Source organism: Oryza brachyantha, chromosome 7 (assembly GCF_000231095.2).
Source record: "Oryza brachyantha chromosome 7, ObraRS2, whole genome shotgun sequence".
NCBI classification, from domain to species: domain Eukaryota; kingdom Viridiplantae; phylum Streptophyta; class Magnoliopsida; order Poales; family Poaceae; genus Oryza; species Oryza brachyantha.
This window is the reverse complement of record NC_023169.2, coordinates 6,958,332-6,975,729: the sequence shown is the minus strand read 5'-3', so window position 1 is coordinate 6,975,729 and position 17,398 is coordinate 6,958,332. Positions and strand designations below refer to the sequence as shown.

The 17,398-nt window shown below is 37.5% G+C and overlaps 2 protein-coding genes across 4 annotated transcripts; both read right to left on the bottom strand.

Moving 5' to 3' along the window:
* Positions 1-966: 966 nt before the first annotated feature.
* Positions 967-6,463, bottom strand: LOC102706530 (putative E3 ubiquitin-protein ligase RF4). The gene is made up of 3 exons (XM_040526496.1): positions 6,387-6,463; positions 2,491-4,430; positions 967-1,790 (listed from the first exon to the last, which is right to left on the bottom strand). The coding sequence occupies exons 2-3, from the start codon at positions 4,408-4,410 to the stop codon at positions 1,314-1,316; spliced, it is 2,397 nt and encodes a 798-aa protein (XP_040382430.1). The 5' UTR covers positions 4,411-4,430; positions 6,387-6,463; the 3' UTR covers positions 967-1,313.
* Positions 6,464-9,193: 2,730 nt separating this feature from the next.
* Positions 9,194-10,971, bottom strand: LOC102706252 (syntaxin-52-like). 3 transcript variants are annotated; one of them, XR_001551764.2, is made up of 4 exons: positions 10,565-10,968; positions 10,041-10,137; positions 9,803-9,906; positions 9,194-9,505 (listed from the first exon to the last, which is right to left on the bottom strand). XR_001551764.2 is itself a non-coding variant. In XM_015843512.2 (4 exons), the coding sequence occupies exons 1-3, from the start codon at positions 10,786-10,788 to the stop codon at positions 9,876-9,878; spliced, it is 357 nt and encodes a 118-aa protein (XP_015698998.1). In that variant the 5' UTR covers positions 10,789-10,971; the 3' UTR covers positions 9,194-9,505; positions 9,817-9,875. The 3 variants fall into 3 exon arrangements, 2 of the variants coding, with proteins under 2 accessions (XP_015698998.1, XP_015698997.1); XM_015843512.2 differs by having other exon boundaries at positions 9,817-9,906; positions 10,041-10,142; positions 10,565-10,971; XM_015843511.2 differs by having other exon boundaries at positions 10,041-10,142; positions 10,565-10,970.
* Between the last annotated feature and the right edge of the window lie 6,427 nt (positions 10,972-17,398).

Sequence of the window (17,398 nt, the reverse complement as noted above, 5' to 3'; positions counted from 1 at the left end):
GGTCACTGCAGTAGTATTGTCAATAGTAATATTCGCTACAGTATTTTGTTACAGTATTTTTGAACAGTGCGTGCCACTGATCTAGGCAGTCCAATTTCCATCCTATGGTGGCATCACCAACTAGGATCCGTATTCATTCTTAATGACAACTATCTTTCGTCCCCTTACCTGACTACCTGCCATACTACAATCTAACCTCTCTTCCGGCTTAGCTATCTTCTTCTCTAGTTTACCGTTCTTTCCAAGTAATTTAGCATGGTATTGTTGCAAAAATAAGAAAATTTCTCTCAAGCTCATCTCTATCTTCAACAATTTCTTTGCCTACTTTAGTAACCTTCGTGACTTTGTTTTTGCATAAATTCAAATCACATCAGCTATAGTTATTGATCTTAACAAAGCCACATTTATCTAGCCTTCAAACAACATTACGAGAACGAACAGACCTAACCGAAAAGTCAAATGGGGCATCTTATTAGGAATGGACGGCATCTTATTAGGAATGGACAGCATCTTCGAGAAGGCTAAGCTCTCTCTTTCTCATTCAACGCGCAGAATCTTACCAACCCTTGATTAAATTAAATTCAGTTTTAGAAATTAAGCGAATACGTCCTATTTCCTTTTTTTTTCTTTTAAAAAGCCAAAAGACCCCTATATCTGCTATCGTATGAAAATGAGAAAAACTACATAAATGCTAGCCGCATACCGTATAATATGCACTGTTTCTCAGCGAAAAGGAAAAGACTCAGACCAGCCTAACATGTTAGGTGAATATGGTACCTAGGTGGTCAACCGAGTGTGTCATGCACAGTGCGATCTCATCATTCTGTCATGTGCATAGGCATAGTTAGCAAGGCTTTCATTTTTGTTAGCTTTGAAGATCATCAGTCATCAGGCGGTCCCAAAGGGCGACTCTAACACCATTCGACCCAAACATTGGAAAATTGCAAAACAAGGGAACAACGCAGATTAAGCGAATGCCACCAGCTGGTGGCAATTTACTAACAGTATGCATCATCAAGTATGATAGCCATCCTTACAAAAAATGAGGACAGGCCGCCAGGCATCACCACCATGCCTAAGTATCACCTAGGAAGTAAGCCTGCAAAATGACTATCCTTTCTCACTGACTGCATTGTTTTCTACTGCTATGCAATCAACTGATTTCAAGAGCTGACAAAAGGCAGTGAACTGCTCTTTAGCAGCAGCAGGAAACAGTTTTTAAGCCTAACTGCAATTTTGATTTACCCAAAAGAAAAGGTTTGAACTGTATACCTAAGTTTTTCTTCCCCAGATGTACATCCACCCACCCCCTCCTAACTGCTGTCAGCAAAGCGAGCACAGATCCTTCTCTTGATGGGAGATCTGCAGGATGGACAGTCTGTCATGCCCTGGTCTTGATGAAGCTGATTACACCCCACACAGACAACCTGATGCCGGCATGGGAGAAAAACTACTGAAATCTCCTCTTCCATACACATGACACATTCTTGCTCCCGCCGCACAGATTCAAGCCCAAGTGCTGGATGATTCGCAATCTCAGGAATGATCCAAAAGTTGTTACTACTGCCCACTTCTTTCATGGATTGATGCAGAGACTCCAATCTTTCGTGCACCAGCTGTTCAAGGTGTTTAATATTAGCCTGCAACCCCCGCGCTTCATTTTGTGCATTAAGTATTAGAAGGTTGGACTCTGTTCTTGCTGACATCTCAATCCGCCGAAGCTCATTCTTTTCAAAGTGAACCTGTTCCTTAGCTTCCTCAACCATCTTTTCTCCTTCCTGGCACCTTTTCTGAAGTTTATGTGCAATTTTTTAAAAAAAAGGAACAAGAGGTTAAACAACAGTCTTAGGAAACAATGTTGATAAGATAAGCATCAAAGTTATCTAATCATCCAATTGATCACAAGTAACCGTCCTGATCGATCCCCTAACTCTGATTAGGTACAATCAACTCGAGCTGATCAGAAAGCTGGTCATCCGATTAAACGTCAGTTAATCCCAAGTATTGTACTATTAAGGAGAGGGGACAATTAATATTGATGCTTGCTTTTCTTTACACTACTAATATATTATACTATAGGAAGGTGTTTTATTGAATGAAAACATTTCAGTAATCTAGATCATCTTATATAAACAAGGTAAGCATACAGGAAAGAGCAGAATGTAACAAACTAACAATGCTAATGTTACAAACACATAGGACCGACTAGGGTAGACTAATCAGCCTGATAGACGATTATCGTCTGATGGGTGCCAGGACGGGTAGATTAGACGATTTTAAGGTATTGTTATTTGGTAAGTATCTATTCAAACTATACATTGGATTTGTATAAACCAAGATATCCCAAACAATCAAACATTAGAATTATCATCTTAAAACTCCATAAGAAATCGGCTTTACATCAAATCAAGTAATAAATGAGCGCATAACTAAAAACATTCTGTTGACAACATTAACTTTTAGGAAAGACATTGTGTGAAAATGACACACCTTTAAACTATCCATATATCCTTTAGCACGTTCAAGATTTTTTTCTAGCTTAGTTACCTTACTGCTTTCAGCAGCAAGCTCCTCCTGCAAATGAATCTTCTCTTTCCCCACAGACTTAAGTTTCTCAAGGGATTCATTTTTCTTCCTTAATATGTCAGCACAACTTGCATCTGACCGCTGTTCCTGTAACTTTGCAGCTTCCTTCTGAAGCCTACAACATGAAATATCACTTGCAAGCTCCAGTACACGAGAATCAGCACGATCAAGCTCATGAGAAGTGTTCTCTATTGCTTTTTCTGTCTCCTCAAGCTTCTTTCTATTAAAGACACCACAGTCCTCAGCCTTTTCCACTTCCTTTCTCAGAGATGCTAGAATAGCTTTTTCAGTTGCCAACCTACTTGTTGACTGCATCACCCTATCACTAGCCCAATCTGTCCAAACTTTGAACTCCAGCTTTAGCTCACCCAAACGTCGGATCAGATCAAGAGCCAGCTCTTCTGTCCTATCCTTTGGAACCCAAGCGGTCTGCATACCATCATGTGAGAAATAAAAGTCGAACCCATCTGCAGGAGTTTTCGGGAGAGTGAAGTGTACGAAACCATTAGGTACAGTTTGATGCTTGGTTCCTGACTGATTATATGATGAGCTGGAGGCATGGTTAACAGGAAAAGGAAGCGGTGGGGTTGAAACTACTGTTGGTGAATCTATTCTTTTGACTGAAGAAAGGCTAGAAAGAGGCAGAGTTGAAACTAATGTAGTTGACTTCACGCCCATTGTATTAGCTACCTTTGTTGTGCCTGTCAAAGTGCTGCAAGCAGATTCAAGAAATGCAGAGACATTTCTACTATCTTTTAATTTTCTTGAAGAAGTTTTGCCACAACTCTTCGCTAGTTGGAAGCTCTCCCAAAAGTCCTTGTCCTTTCTAGAGTCTGGAAGAGATTTAATGGAATTTCCCTTACTACTGGTGCCTTTAGCTGATTTTCTATTATTTTGAACAGCAGTCCTAGGCAAAGACGAAGCCTTTTGCATTTGACCAAAAGAATCAACCTGCCCTTGACCAGAAGAAGCAACTTGATCTTTACCTGCAGACTTTTTAATTGATACAATGTAATCTGTCAAAGTACTGAACCACATCCTTTGCATTGCTAAAGACCGAGACAGTGGGTATTCTCTCAGATATTCTGCAGCACTACAACCATGCAATCCTGATGACTCATTTAGATTCTGACCGTTCACCTCAAGCCCTTCCGATTCTTCACTTGCAACAGCATTCATACCAGTTAGAAATGCATGAGCAATAGAGAGATCCATGTCACAGAGCAGAATGCACCATAATGCATCACCCCAAGTGAAGAATGGAAAATACTTCCTAAGCAAATTTGATGCACAACTAAGAATATAAAAGCCCAGCATGTGCAAATCTGTGTCAAGATTCTTTCCTGAGAAAGAGCCAACCACTTTACCACCCTGTAGCAATGTCCGTGCGCTCTCTGCGATCTTAGTGATAGGTCCGTCAAACTGGTAACAGAGCGCAGAGTCCACAATGGCTTCAACAACAGCATCTTCAGTATGCCCTTCATAGGATATCATCTCAACAGCAGTCTTAAAGAATGCATGTAAGCTATATAATACAATATCCCTTAAGTCATTGTTGCCCATATATTGGAACCTATTTGATTCAAGAAGCTCCTTGCTCCCATACAAATCAAGATCCTTCGATGATACGTGTTCAACAACAAAATCTTGTACACTTGACCATAGATGACGAAGCTTCAAATGAGCCAATGAAGAATCACCACTAGTAGAAGTTAATATTTCATCAGCAGAAAAATCAGGCTGTAATTTTGGGCTGCTACATTTATCATCTCTTTCTTCAACATGACAATGACGTGGGTTGCCGCTGTAGCCAGCAGCAACCATAATTGGGATAATGTGTTTATCTGCACAAAGATCACTGAATAAGGAGAGCACAGCCAAGATTAAGCAATGAGTACAATCACATAAAGACAGGTGCTAGCTACCTTATAGCAATTGCACTCCAGGCTTACATTCCATGCAACAAAATGCTGCATTTTAAATAAAAAATGTTCACTTCTTTCAACATTTAAGTTTAGCTTCTAGACATGAGAAAATTAAAATGCAAAACATGGCTGCATGGAAGAAATATAGAGCTTTATTCCACAAAGGTTCGACCTATTTGCACATGCATTTTCCAAAGAAAAATGTTGTGCTAAGGCCTTTACTAACTATTCATGCACTCGATCCAACTCACATTATATGTACTGGATTATAATTGGGAGCGTCTCAATAAATAAATTTCTTCAGGCACATAATATGAGTTCTAAAAACATGTCAACGAGTCCATATATTCAGTCAGGTATAAGGGTCGTGTATCACCACCTGTTGCCATATAATTTACCAGTCAGGTCATATAATCACAGTTAGGTGGGTGACATGTCTGAAAACTGGTTATCTATCTTTCGCATAACTCTCCCTCAAGAAAAAAAGCCAGTCATCCCATGTCTCAGTCGAGCAACAGAGAGAAGTTGGGAAAGCAGAGTAGCCGTTATGATTACAAAATAAAAGTTAAGAAACCATAGGTACATGGACAGTCAATAGTACACTGCACGAGTAAATTGCAAATAGCAAAACTCAGGGAATATGACAACATAATACAAAATTCATCACAACCCAAGAATGCTGACTGGCACACATAATCAAGGGAAAATTAGTTATACAATGGAAGAAGGCACTCCAATGAGCATCCAATTTCTGGGAAACAAAATCTCAAACCATGCATCCCAACAAATGTCGCCATCACCTTGTCAGATCAAAGGAAAAAATATATAATGACAGTCATATCCCTACACACATATAGAATGATTACATAATTACTCTGGATTTTATAAATTTTATATTTCAGGCATGCACAGATAAAACATTAGGAAGAAAGAGCACATGCACATAAACATGAGGGAAATAATAAGTCTTAGATGTCATTCAGAAGTAACAATTATATTGCATTCAGAAGTCTTAAATGGTTTTTTTCCTCACAGAACTAGGCCCTTATTGAATAGATAGCATTCTTAATCTTCCAACAATGACATGAAAGAAAACGGGAAAATGGTTTTGGGAATGATGAAAGGCAAAATACGCAGGCACATACGGGGCATAACTACAACCTCAGAAGCGAGCTCCACACCATTGCTGCTGCAACCTTTTGTTCAAGCAAGTCGAAATCAGACGACCATCCTTACCACAAATGTGTGGATGCACAAAGAGAAGAGAAGAAAAGGCAAGAAATAAATTCCAAGGAAAGCTCAATAAGAAAGCAAGAAAACACAGAAAATTTGCCCTTTTTTTTACTAAAATGATAATGGAGACAGATAAACTCCTCCGAAATTTGCTAGAGGCCGCCATCTCTGTAAGGAGAAAAAAGAAAGGAAAATGTTTCGCCCCTGGAGAACCCCCCCCCCCCCTTTGAGAACTTCGAAAACGCAAGAAACAAAACCCTCTGAAATTTCAACGAAAATACCACCAGCTCCCTAGAAGAAGAAGAAAGGGGGAAGCATGTGAAGAACAAGAAACAGAACAACAGAAAATGGTGGTGGAAGAAAAAAAATAAGTAAAGAGCCCAAGACTCCAAGAACCATAGCCAAGAAGGCAAAAGAACTCCACCCTATGGTGGAAAATTCACCTAGAACTCCACGATCACACAAAACCCATCCAAACAAAAGCACACCGCACCAACAAGAAAGGACGCATAAAAGGGGAAAGAACAAGAAGATATCCCCAAGAAACCGAGTACTGATTTCGCCCTTCTCAAAGAAATGCATGTAATGTAGAAGAGAAGGGGGAGGGGGAGAGGAGGGGAGGGGGGGGACAGAATCGCTCACCTGCGGAGCTCCAGGAGCAGGAGGAAGGGCGGCTTGGTGTTCCTGGGTGGGTGGATTTGGGAGGGCGGAGGCCGGAGCAAGAAGACGAGTCTGGGCTTTTGGGGTTAGCGCTTCTGGGGTTTTTGGCCTTGCGGCTGGGTTGCGGGTTGCGCTGCGCAACTGGAAGAAAATTTACTGGAGACGGTAGATAATTTTTTTTAACATTTTACCCTTTGAAATAACTTTTCTATAAATAAAAAATTTAAAAAAAATATTTCTCTAGGCACAAGTGAGCACTACAAGCTCAATATCAAGGTTGCTACTAATATAGCAAGGTGCTAAAGGGGCTCGGTGTTGAGCCCAATCTCATTAGCACGGCTCCACTTGTTTATCTTGGTTATCCTCTGCTCTCTCGCAACCTGACCTAAGCTAAACATGAGGCCCTCTCATCTCTTCAAATCTAGTTAAATTTTAATCACTTTTTCTTCATACTAGCCATGTTTGCCCGCGCTTCGTTGCAGATTGTGAATTTATAAACTACCACATTTAAATTGTTTCTCCCAATATTTTCGGTGAAGCTAACTTAGCTGGTATCAATCATAACATATAATTTGTCCTTTGAATATCATATTACTTTTATTATTCATTGCGTAATTAGATTGGCTATTTTTGAATGGATGTAATTATTTCCTAAATTTTAATAGATAAGACCATGATGTGTTGATGCTAACAGTAGATTTGGCACCACCTTAATATATATAAATTTTATTTGTTGGTGATATATAATAAGGAGAAACAATATGAACTACTCAAAGATTTAGCGCCTATGAAACCAAGGTATATACCCTTCAAATCAGAGCACCTAACATCTTATGGTCATCTTAATCTTTCCATTCAGGATAGAGAACTCCTCAAAGAAAACCCAAGAGCGCTCCCCTAGAGCCACCATGGCTATTACGTGGAGCAGTTAAAGCTCCTGCTAAAACAACTACGCTTTCCTAAGAAGCCGATACACCATGAAGAGCAAGTGATCCATTGGTTCCAAAAGGATTAGAGGACAGCGATCCACGTTCTAGACAGGGAAGAGCAGTGTCAGACATGCATTCAAGTCCCACCACCTTCGAGCTAGCAAAGAGGCAACACTTCAAGATACATCTCGTGAGGTATTTATACGACTACGTAATATCTACAATAACGAATGTGTTATTACTCCATTTTTTATACATCCATTTGTTGTCGGTCAACATCTATGCCATATCCGGAATGTGTGGCGTCTTGGGGAGTAGTCGCCTATCCTCTTTTCCAAGTGGATGTGCACTGTGGATGATACCTATAAAAAGGCGCTGGAGAAATTGGATATTCTTCGAAAAAAATCTCTAACTGGGACGAGAGGTATAACCACCTTGCCTAGGAACACACCACCCATGGAAGGCTACTGGAAGCAATCAAGCTTCGCCTTCAGCTGTGTTTTCGATCTCTATCTTAAGATAAAAGTCAACAAAATCTATCACCATCACCACAAAGAAAGACAAGGAGTGATAGTGAGGACTCTACTCGTATCAATGCAACCTGAGCATGTGTCGAAAAGGACCAAGGTTGAGCTTAATATGCCAACTTCACAAGATTGCTTAGGAACGATGCCTAGCCATCTAGACATCGTCAACCACCAAGAGTAACAAGCTTGCAACGAGTTCTTGGGGATGAATCTAGTGCTCAAGAAATTTCTCACGAAGTCAACTCCAAGCACTCAAGCCAACTCAAAACAACTAACTCTCTCACACAAAAAATCCAAATCACTTAGATTCGTGAAGAGAAGAAAGTGAGAAAGCAAGGCTCAAAGTTAATATCAAGAAATCAAGCCAAGGGTCAAATAAATCAACAATGTGAGCAACAACTCTAGCTTGGGGGTGGGAGGGGGTATTTACCCCAACTCATTTTCTGCCCGTTGGGGGCAAAAGATGCTCTCTTCGGAACTTCAGTGATTCTTACAGAACCGAATTCTGTCATCTTCGAAACTTTCGAAGCTCTCTTTGGAACTTTCGTGAATCCTACAGTACCGAAACTGATTTTCTTCGGAACTTCCATAAGTTCAACATAACTTTAAAAAAGAGAGCGAAAGATCCACTTCAAAAATATTTCCGAGCACCGGATTCATTTATAGAATTCATTTGCGCACCCTTCTTTATAGTGCGTCATTCCTAGTTAACTCAAACTTAAAATAAATACACACACCAACACGGATATACCGATTTTATTCTATTTGCAACGTGGGCGGCGTAACATCAAATTCTCTCATGAGGACTGGATACACCTTCACAATCTCACAAAATTCATTAGTCCTCATCATTTGATGGTCATTAATCACACTATATGATATGTGTGGTTTTTCGATGTCGTACTTATGTCATAAAACATAGAGTTTATGTCACAATATAAACTTTGTGACATCTAGTTGACGTAAATCATAATGTCAAAAACCACCGTTACAAATTTGTTATGTGAGATCTATATAATTTTATGTCACAAGTTAATGACAATAGATTTAAACGTATAAAGATTTTATGACATTTATTAACCGTCATAAAATGTGTTTGGGCTCATGCAGTCCAATCATGCCCAATCTTTGTGACGAAATTAAACATCACAGATAGTTGTCACGCGGCTGCCAACATGTTCCTTTTCATGTGTGTGATGACATGTCACCGATGATGTGGCAGATAACGTTAGCAAATATTTTTAGATGACCTATTATTTTTTTAATGAACTATTATTTTTTTGATAGGCCATTAATTTTTTAACAGCAGCCAATTATTTTTTTTACAACTGGCCTATTTTGTCAACCAAACTATCAAATCAAAGCCTACTAAAACAGACCCATTAAATTTGGGCCCACCAAATTCAATCTAATTTCTCGTAACATCATAGATGACAAATACCATCTCGGATTCAACTAATAACAGATACAATCAGAATACAACAAAATTCAAATAATGGTTCGTCTCATATTTAACCTAATAAACTATACAATCTCATATTCAAAAGAATTCATCTCTGCTTCCAGAATCAAACAATAGTTCCACGGCAAGCAACAAAAAATTGCGTAGCAAAACCAAGCTATTTGAGAAATTGATCTTCCATATCTGCAAAGTAAACAAAAGATTCTTTTAGCAAATGGAGTGCAAAATGAGAGTTCATTCTCAAAGAATGGAAGATTGCATTTTTTTCAATTCTTTCACATTTTTCACTAATATACATGCGGTAAGATTTAAAAAAGATCTAAATGTGGACTGCAACTTTCAAAGCAGAAAGAATGATTCCATCTATTGCAATTCCAGATGTTCTTCAGGCATAAAAGCCACAGAAACTAGCATGTACGCAAAGTTATGAATTTGGATTATATAATATTACTATGACTAGTAATAAGCACACATTGGTACCTTTCCTAACTTGCCTCTGAAGGGTAATGATTCCTTGGTTATCCAACCCAGCTACTATACTCATATCATCAGCTCATTTCTTACTTTGACCAAGCAAATCCTCCCTATGGACAAACAAAGATTTTCATTAATATGCTTCTGAACAAACTGCAGTGTCTTTATTTCGAGAGAAAAAGGAAAAAAACCATGCAGTTGATATATGAGAATTGTGCATTAAATTCTGAAAGAAAGAACACACCTGTTGGCAAAGTTTGACATGTTGAAACTTGTAGCCATCAGCTTTGCTCTAGATTTCATATTTGAAAGCATGTCCTGCCGCTTATGCAACTGCTTGTCTGTGCTGCATAACAAGAGAATAGCTTGAATATCGGTCGAAGCTTTTTTGTGTGTGTGCAAGAAAACATAATCCGGAGGATGCGTCGCACATAGGGAGAAATATGTCACGGTGCCTGCTGTAATGAAGTCTGAACACCAGGCACACAATAATAACCAACACTAATTCATTTTGTCTCCATCTAGTGTTCGACCCAACAGGTGAAGCACAACAATCGAAAGTGGATATCTCAATGTGCAAAAGCAAGAACAACTCTAGTTGAATTCAATTAAGTTAAACATGTGACCAACGGCGTTAATTCCTCAACATTTCTACAAGCTAAAAACTGCAATTCCAACACCATCTCATGAACAACCCATATTAGTAGTAGCACGCAACTACGCAAGCAGAAGACAAGTAGTCGTACTACGAAAGAAGCATCACCATACATCAATTTCGGAGGAATCCTGGAGAGCAGCGCCTCCAAGCTATCCAGCCTCCTGCCGAGAATGGTTATCTTCCTCAGAATCCCCGACGTGTGGCGCATGATCTCCGGGCCAGACTGCGGGAGCGACCCTCTCTCACCAATTATGGAGGTTACATCATCCGCGAGCCTGGACGACTCGCTGTACTCCCTCACCCATGGATCCGGAGACGACACCATTCCTGCCATGGATCCGGTTCGGGAAGGGAGCGAGTGAGAGGGAGAGGAGAGGGAGAGGGGAGAAGGTTTGGGAGGCCAGGGTTAGTGAGAGAGAGGGGAGAAGGTATGCCACGACACAGCGCCTGCGCTGTCGGACGCCGCGACGCCGCGCCCGCGCCGCCGGCCACCGCGACCCATCCCCTGCGCCGCTGGCACCGAGAGAGGAAGAGAAAAAGAGGGAGAGGAGAGAGAGTGAGAGAGGAACAGAAAGGCCGACGATAACGGGAAAATATCGGGGGGAAGAGAGCCGTCGCAAACTAAACTAATTTTTTATTTTTTATTTTTGACTCTTTGTTTTATTTAAAAAGTTTTTACGATTGATATTTTTATTTTTATTAGATGATAAATCATAAATAGTATTTTACGTGTGACTAATTTTTTTCTAATTTTTTAAAATTTTTTCAAATAAGATGGATGGTCAAACGTTGGACACGAAAACCGGAGAATTCGTTTTTTTGGGTCAGAGGGAGTAGTAGGTAAGATAAAGATTTTGAACCGGTGAGGAGGGAAAATTTTTATCAAAAATTTCAAATCGATTTTTATGGCACTAAATAAAATTTAGTATGAAAAGTTGTAAAAAATTTAGTTGTAGAAATCATTTAGATCTACCATTTTTCTTTTGGTCATATCTCCATCCGAGTTAGATTGAACTATATAAAATTTAAATTTCAAATTATGACAAATTTAAAAATATTTTAAAATACTAAATGATTTCAGCTGAAAAAGTCATCAACAAACAAAGTGTATGACTTATCAAAATGTACAACTTTTGTTTTGGTCATTTTGCCATGTGATTCTGTTGCAATAATTTGAATTTGATTTTCAAATTATTACAACTTCAAATAATATTTTTAAATACTAAATGATTTCAACTAAAAAAGTCATCAATATAAAAGTTGTATAACTCATCAAGATCTATAACTTTTATTTGAGTCATTTGTTTATCCGATAAAGAGGTTTGCACCTTTGTTCGCAAAATGTACGTATGTCTTATATATGTAAATTTTATGAACATTTCTACTATGATTTTGTCTAATGAAGAAATGATTAAAATAAAAATTATAGATATTGATGAGTTATATAATTTTGTTGTTGATGATTTTTTTAGTTAAAATCATTTAGCATTTTAGAATGTTGTTTGAAGTTGTCATAATTTGAAATTCAAATTCAAATTCTTGAAACAAAGTCATATGAAAAAAATGACCAAAACAAAAGTTGTAGATATTGATGATTTATACAACTTTGTTTTTGATGACATTTTTAGTTGAAATTACTTAGTATTTGAAAATGTTATTTGAAGTTGTCATAATTTGAAATTCAAATTTTATATAGGTCAATCAAACTCAGATGGAGCAATAACCAAAATAAAATAGGTAGATCTTAATAATTTATACAACTTTATTTTTAACAACTTTTTCACATAAATTCATTTAGTATGATAAAATTTAATTCAAAGGTTTAATATTTGCAAGGGAGGCAGAACAGACTTCTCGACGAGAGAGGAGCAAATGGGCTGGCCCGTAACCGGCCTTGTTTCACTCCATCTCTGTTTAACCTTTTTTTCTTTTTATTTTATTGTACCATTCTGAAGTAAAACACAGAAATCATACTAAATCAACTTGTCTGAAAAAGTTATCAAAAACAAGTCGTAGAAATCATTAAGATCTACAATTTTTCTCTTGATCATTTCTCCATCCGAGTTTAATTGGACTATATAAAATTTGAATTTTAAATTATGACAATTTCAAACAATATTTTTAAATACTAAAAGATTTCAACTGAAAAAAATCATCAACAACAAAAGTTGTCTAAATCATCATTATATATAACTTTTGTTTTGGTTATTTGCTATATGACTCTATTTAAATAATTTGAATTTGAATTTCAAATTATGACAACTTTAAATGATATTTTGAAATACTAAATGATTTCAACTGAAAAGGTCATCAAAATCAAAGTTGTATAAATTATCAAGAGTGAAGTGTACCAGCGGTCCCTAAACTTGTGTGCATGTGTCATCTAGGTCCCTGAACTCTCAAAATGTATTTTTGGGTCCTCGAACTTGTCTGGGGTGTCATATAGGTCCAAACAGGCCCCGACCCGCTCCATCCGTTGACGTGCCATGCCACGGTGGCGTCTACGTGGCGCTGACATCGCCCGGCCACCACCCGCGCTGTCACGGGCCAGCTATCTCCCACTCGGGTGCACACACATGTGAGAAGGGAACGAGATAGCACAACAAAGGAGTGGAGGAATCGAGAAATGAATAAGGAGAGAGATACTGACATGTGGGACATACATGGTCCCACAAACATGTAGGCGTCACCATGGCATGCCACATCAGCGGATGGAGCGGGTCGAAGCCCATTTAGACCTATATGACACCCTAAACAAGTTTGGGGACCCAAAAATGTATTTTGAGAGTTCAGGGACCTAGATGACACATGCGTACAAGTTTAAGGACCGCTGGTGTACTTCACTCAATTATCAATATATACAACTTTTGTTTTGGTAATTTTGCTATATGACTCTGTTTCAATAATTTAAATTTGAATTTTAAATTATGACAACTTCAAACAACATTTTCAAATACTAAATTATTTCAACTAAAAAAGTCATCAACATTAAAGTTGTATAACTCATCAAGATCTATAACTTTTATTTGGTTCATTTCGTCATCCGACAAAGCAGTACAAAATGTACATATCTCTTGTATTGTTTATAAACTATAAGAGACACATATACATTTTATGAACAATGTTATTATTACTTTGTCGAATAAAGAAATAACCAAAATAAAAGTTATATATATTGATGAGTTATTAAAAGTAACTTTGTTGTTGATGCTTTTTTAGTTGAGATAATTTAGTATTTAAAAATATTATTTGAAGTTGTCATTATTTAAAATTCAAATTTTATATAGGTAAATCAAACTCAGATGGAGAAATAACCAAAATAAAATAGGTAGATCTCAATAAATTATACAACTTTGTTTTTTACAATTATTTCACAAAAGTTTATTTAATATTATAAATTTCGATTCGGAGGTTTAAGATTTTGAAATTAATTGAAGGAGAGAGGTAAAATGGACTTCTCGGTGAGGGAGGAGCAGAAGGCCTGTTATGGGCCAGGCCAGCCCTTTGCCCATCCTTATCTAAGAAGTCTATTAGGCCTCCCTCCTTTGAAATAATTTCAAAGAATTAAATTTTCGAATCGAATTTTATCTTGCCAAATGAATTTATGTAAAAAAATTGTCAGAAACAAAAGTTGTATAACTTATTGAGATCTACCTGTTTTATTTTGGTTATTTCTCAATATGAGTTTAATTGACCTATATACAATTTGAATTTCAAATTATGACAACTTCAAACAATATTTTCAAATACTAAACGATTTCAACTGAAAAAGTCATCAACAATAAAATTATATAAATCATCAATATCTACAATTTTTTTGGTCATTGTTCTGTATGACTCTATTTCAATAATTTGAATTTAAATTTTAAATTATGACAAGTTCGAAAATTTTTTTTAAATACTAAATGATTTTAGCTGAAAAAAGTCATCAACAATAAAGTTATATAAATGATTAATACCTACAACTTTTGTTTTAGTCATTTTGCTATATGACTATATAAATGGCCTATTCAGGAGGGGAATGAAAAAATATTTTCTTTTTATTGAATTATCGTTAAATGTTTTAATCAACCAAAATTAGTTTAAATGATCTAAAAATTCTAGTAAAAATTATTTAAGCATTTGGAGACACAAGTAGTATTATAAAAATATTTTAATTACATTTGGACACACAATTTCTTTTGGAGCAATTTTCCCATCCTTGAGTAGGTACCATAAGTACCACTGTTTTCTATATAAAATTTGGTATCTCTTGGTACCTTAGGTACTAGAAAGTACCAAATTTGATATAAAAAACAGTGGTACCTCATTGTACCTCCTCAAGTATAGGAAAAATGCTCTTTCTTTTGTTTTAAGAAATTTTAAATACGTTTCGGGCGTAAACATTTTTTTAAATAATTTATAAAAATGCATTAGAGGCTGAATTTAATTAGGGTAAAATTTGAGGATATTTGAATTATTAGTACATGGATTATTTTACTAAAAACAATTATGGCTATAGTGATGCCAACATGGACACAAAAATAACAGTAATTCATTAAGTATTTTGTGACACACAACCTTTATCATATATTTATGACATTACAAAATAGGCCTTATGACATAAACAGGGTGATATTGCAATACATATTTTACATTTGTTGTGACATATGATTTTTTATTGTCATTAAATTGAAATGCCTATTACATAGTGTAACAGAACGAACGATACGGTGACATTATATCCTGTTCTCATACTAAATACGTCAAAAAACAATATATTTCTTGTAGTGTCACCAAAACAAATTAAGGGCCTAGATGCACTTTCATTAGCCTCCTCCATTAGCGCCAATGCCTTCGTTGAGTCGCAATCGGCTATAAATCCTTTGATGGTTGCTAAGAAAACTACCCGATAGTAAAGGAACTTCATTATGGCAAAGGCTTGGCAAGTCACAACCTTCATCGTGTTCCTCGTCTCGTCGGCCACGCGCCCGGGTACCTCTCTAAGCTTGTTGAGGATTTCATTGGCTAGCGTAGAGCTAGAGCTAGTCGCCATAGTTTCTAGTGACCTGAAGAATGCCAAGGTTGCAGAAGCAAACCGGTCCCAGGTAGCCTCGATTGTTTTTGGTCAGGCCTCGAGACCGGCTACTGCGGCCTGAGTGCTCTGTCGCAACTTTGCCAAAAATCGCCAGAATAAAGTGGTTTAACGGCTGCAAATATCAAAAAACGACTAAGTGTTTCTGTGTCCCTCCGTGGGCCTTGCGGGTCGATGCGTAAAGCTCGGTGCTGGAATAGTTAATAGCATGTCAATGAAAATGTTGTGGTTTTATGGTTATCCCAAACAGTGACATAAAATTTGTGATTTCTCACATTTAGGGAATCAACGGTGCGCCCATATAATAGGGCTAAAACTATTTTTGCACATTTATTGTTCGATACGCCCAAGGTACCTAAGTGCGTTGTTCAACCTGTGCCTAAACGTTGAGTGAACCCGAATCTACTCGGTACTAACTACTCAGCTGTAACAGTTAAGCTGGTTAGCATAACCTACCACCCGGGCAAAATAATTATAATTATTTGTTTGAGTGAACACGACAATTATTTATCTCCAAACCACTCGGGTTCAAACTGCTCGGAGAAAGCAACCCAAGCTGAAAACCACTCGAGTTGGTAAGCACTCAGAACAGTGCTGCTCAAATCGGGACTCTCGATATTTCGAGTATACCTTTGGATAACAGTCCATAGAAGACTCTATATTTAATTGTTACACATTTAAACATAGAGTCGGGGCTACACCCCTAATATTTCATACAATTTTTAATAGACTCTATGTTTAATTAATTGTTTTGCGTTTAAGCATAGAGTCGGAGGCTACACCTAATAGGTGCATCTTAGATACACCTATCCTTTTCTTTCATTCGGGAGCCTCCCTAACCTGTACAATCATTACAGAGTACTTGGGATCACTTGGAAAGTGCTCGGCTCGAAGCACTCAGACAACGTTAAGCATATTGTGCGAAGATACGTCTGATGATCAATAATCTACACAGATGATTTGTGTGACTATGTACGACTCTGGGGGTTGCTGTGGAATACCTGTACTAGAGGTATCCGTAGACTATACATGTATATATGTCAGGCGGTTACCAAATAGGAAAGCAATCATATTTGTACCGGATCAGTTAGGAGTTTGGTAATATCCAGATTGCATGCTGCATACACCGGACCTAGTCGTATCCATAGGATAGATTCTAGTCTTGTTAGATTAGGAATCTACCATATCTGTAAGCCATATCCTCCACTATAAGGGGGTACCAGGCACCCCTTAGGGGCGCGTCATATTCAGATCGGCTATTCCCTAGTTGATATGTCCACAATCAAATACAATCAGCAAGCAGGAGTAGGGTACTATCTCGCTAGTCGAGAGTCTGAACCTGGGTAATCCTGTGTCTTCATCTAACCATCGATTTTTGCGCCTCGCTAGTCACCCCACATATATTGCCAACCTAGATCATCGACAAAAAGATTAAACAATACAATGCTCAAATAAAACATTAGTCTCACATAAACAAGCCAATGGGATGGAAAATGACATACACGAATACACCACTATATATGTAAGTAGAGAGGAGTGATAAATATAGATTAATCTCCATGTATTCTATCCTTGTTATTAGGGTCCATCGTCAACTATTGGATTTTTATATCAACATATACGAAGTCTGCGAGTGATCTATCTGCCATCTCATGTGTAAAGAGGTTGGTCCCATAAAGTTCGTCTGTTATAATTAGAAAAATAAAAATTACAAAAATTATTGATTATAGATGCATCAATGTATTCTTTTGTATAGACGACAACTTCATATAAAATAGAGAGTTCACATAGAGCTGGAAGGATAAATGCATCAAAACAGAGAGAGGACAAAATATAGAGTGAGCCCTCCCTATAGTTGTGCATACACATG

Coding starts and splice junctions, on each gene's coding strand:
- LOC102706530 (XM_040526496.1), bottom strand. CDS start 4,410: ATGGTTGCTGCTGGCTACAGCGGCAACCCACGTCATTGTCATGTTGAA. Junction 1,791..2,490: donor GATATATGGATAGTTTAAAG/GTGTGTCATTTT, acceptor CATAAACTTCAG/AAAAGGTGCCAGGAAGGAGA.
- LOC102706252 (XM_015843512.2), bottom strand. CDS start 10,788: ATGGCAGGAATGGTGTCGTCTCCGGATCCATGGGTGAGGGAGTACAGC. Junction 10,143..10,564: donor AGGATTCCTCCGAAATTGAT/GTATGGTGATGC, acceptor CTTGTTATGCAG/CACAGACAAGCAGTTGCATA. Junction 9,907..10,040: donor ATGTCAAACTTTGCCAACAG/GTGTGTTCTTTC, acceptor GTTTGTCCATAG/GGAGGATTTGCTTGGTCAAA.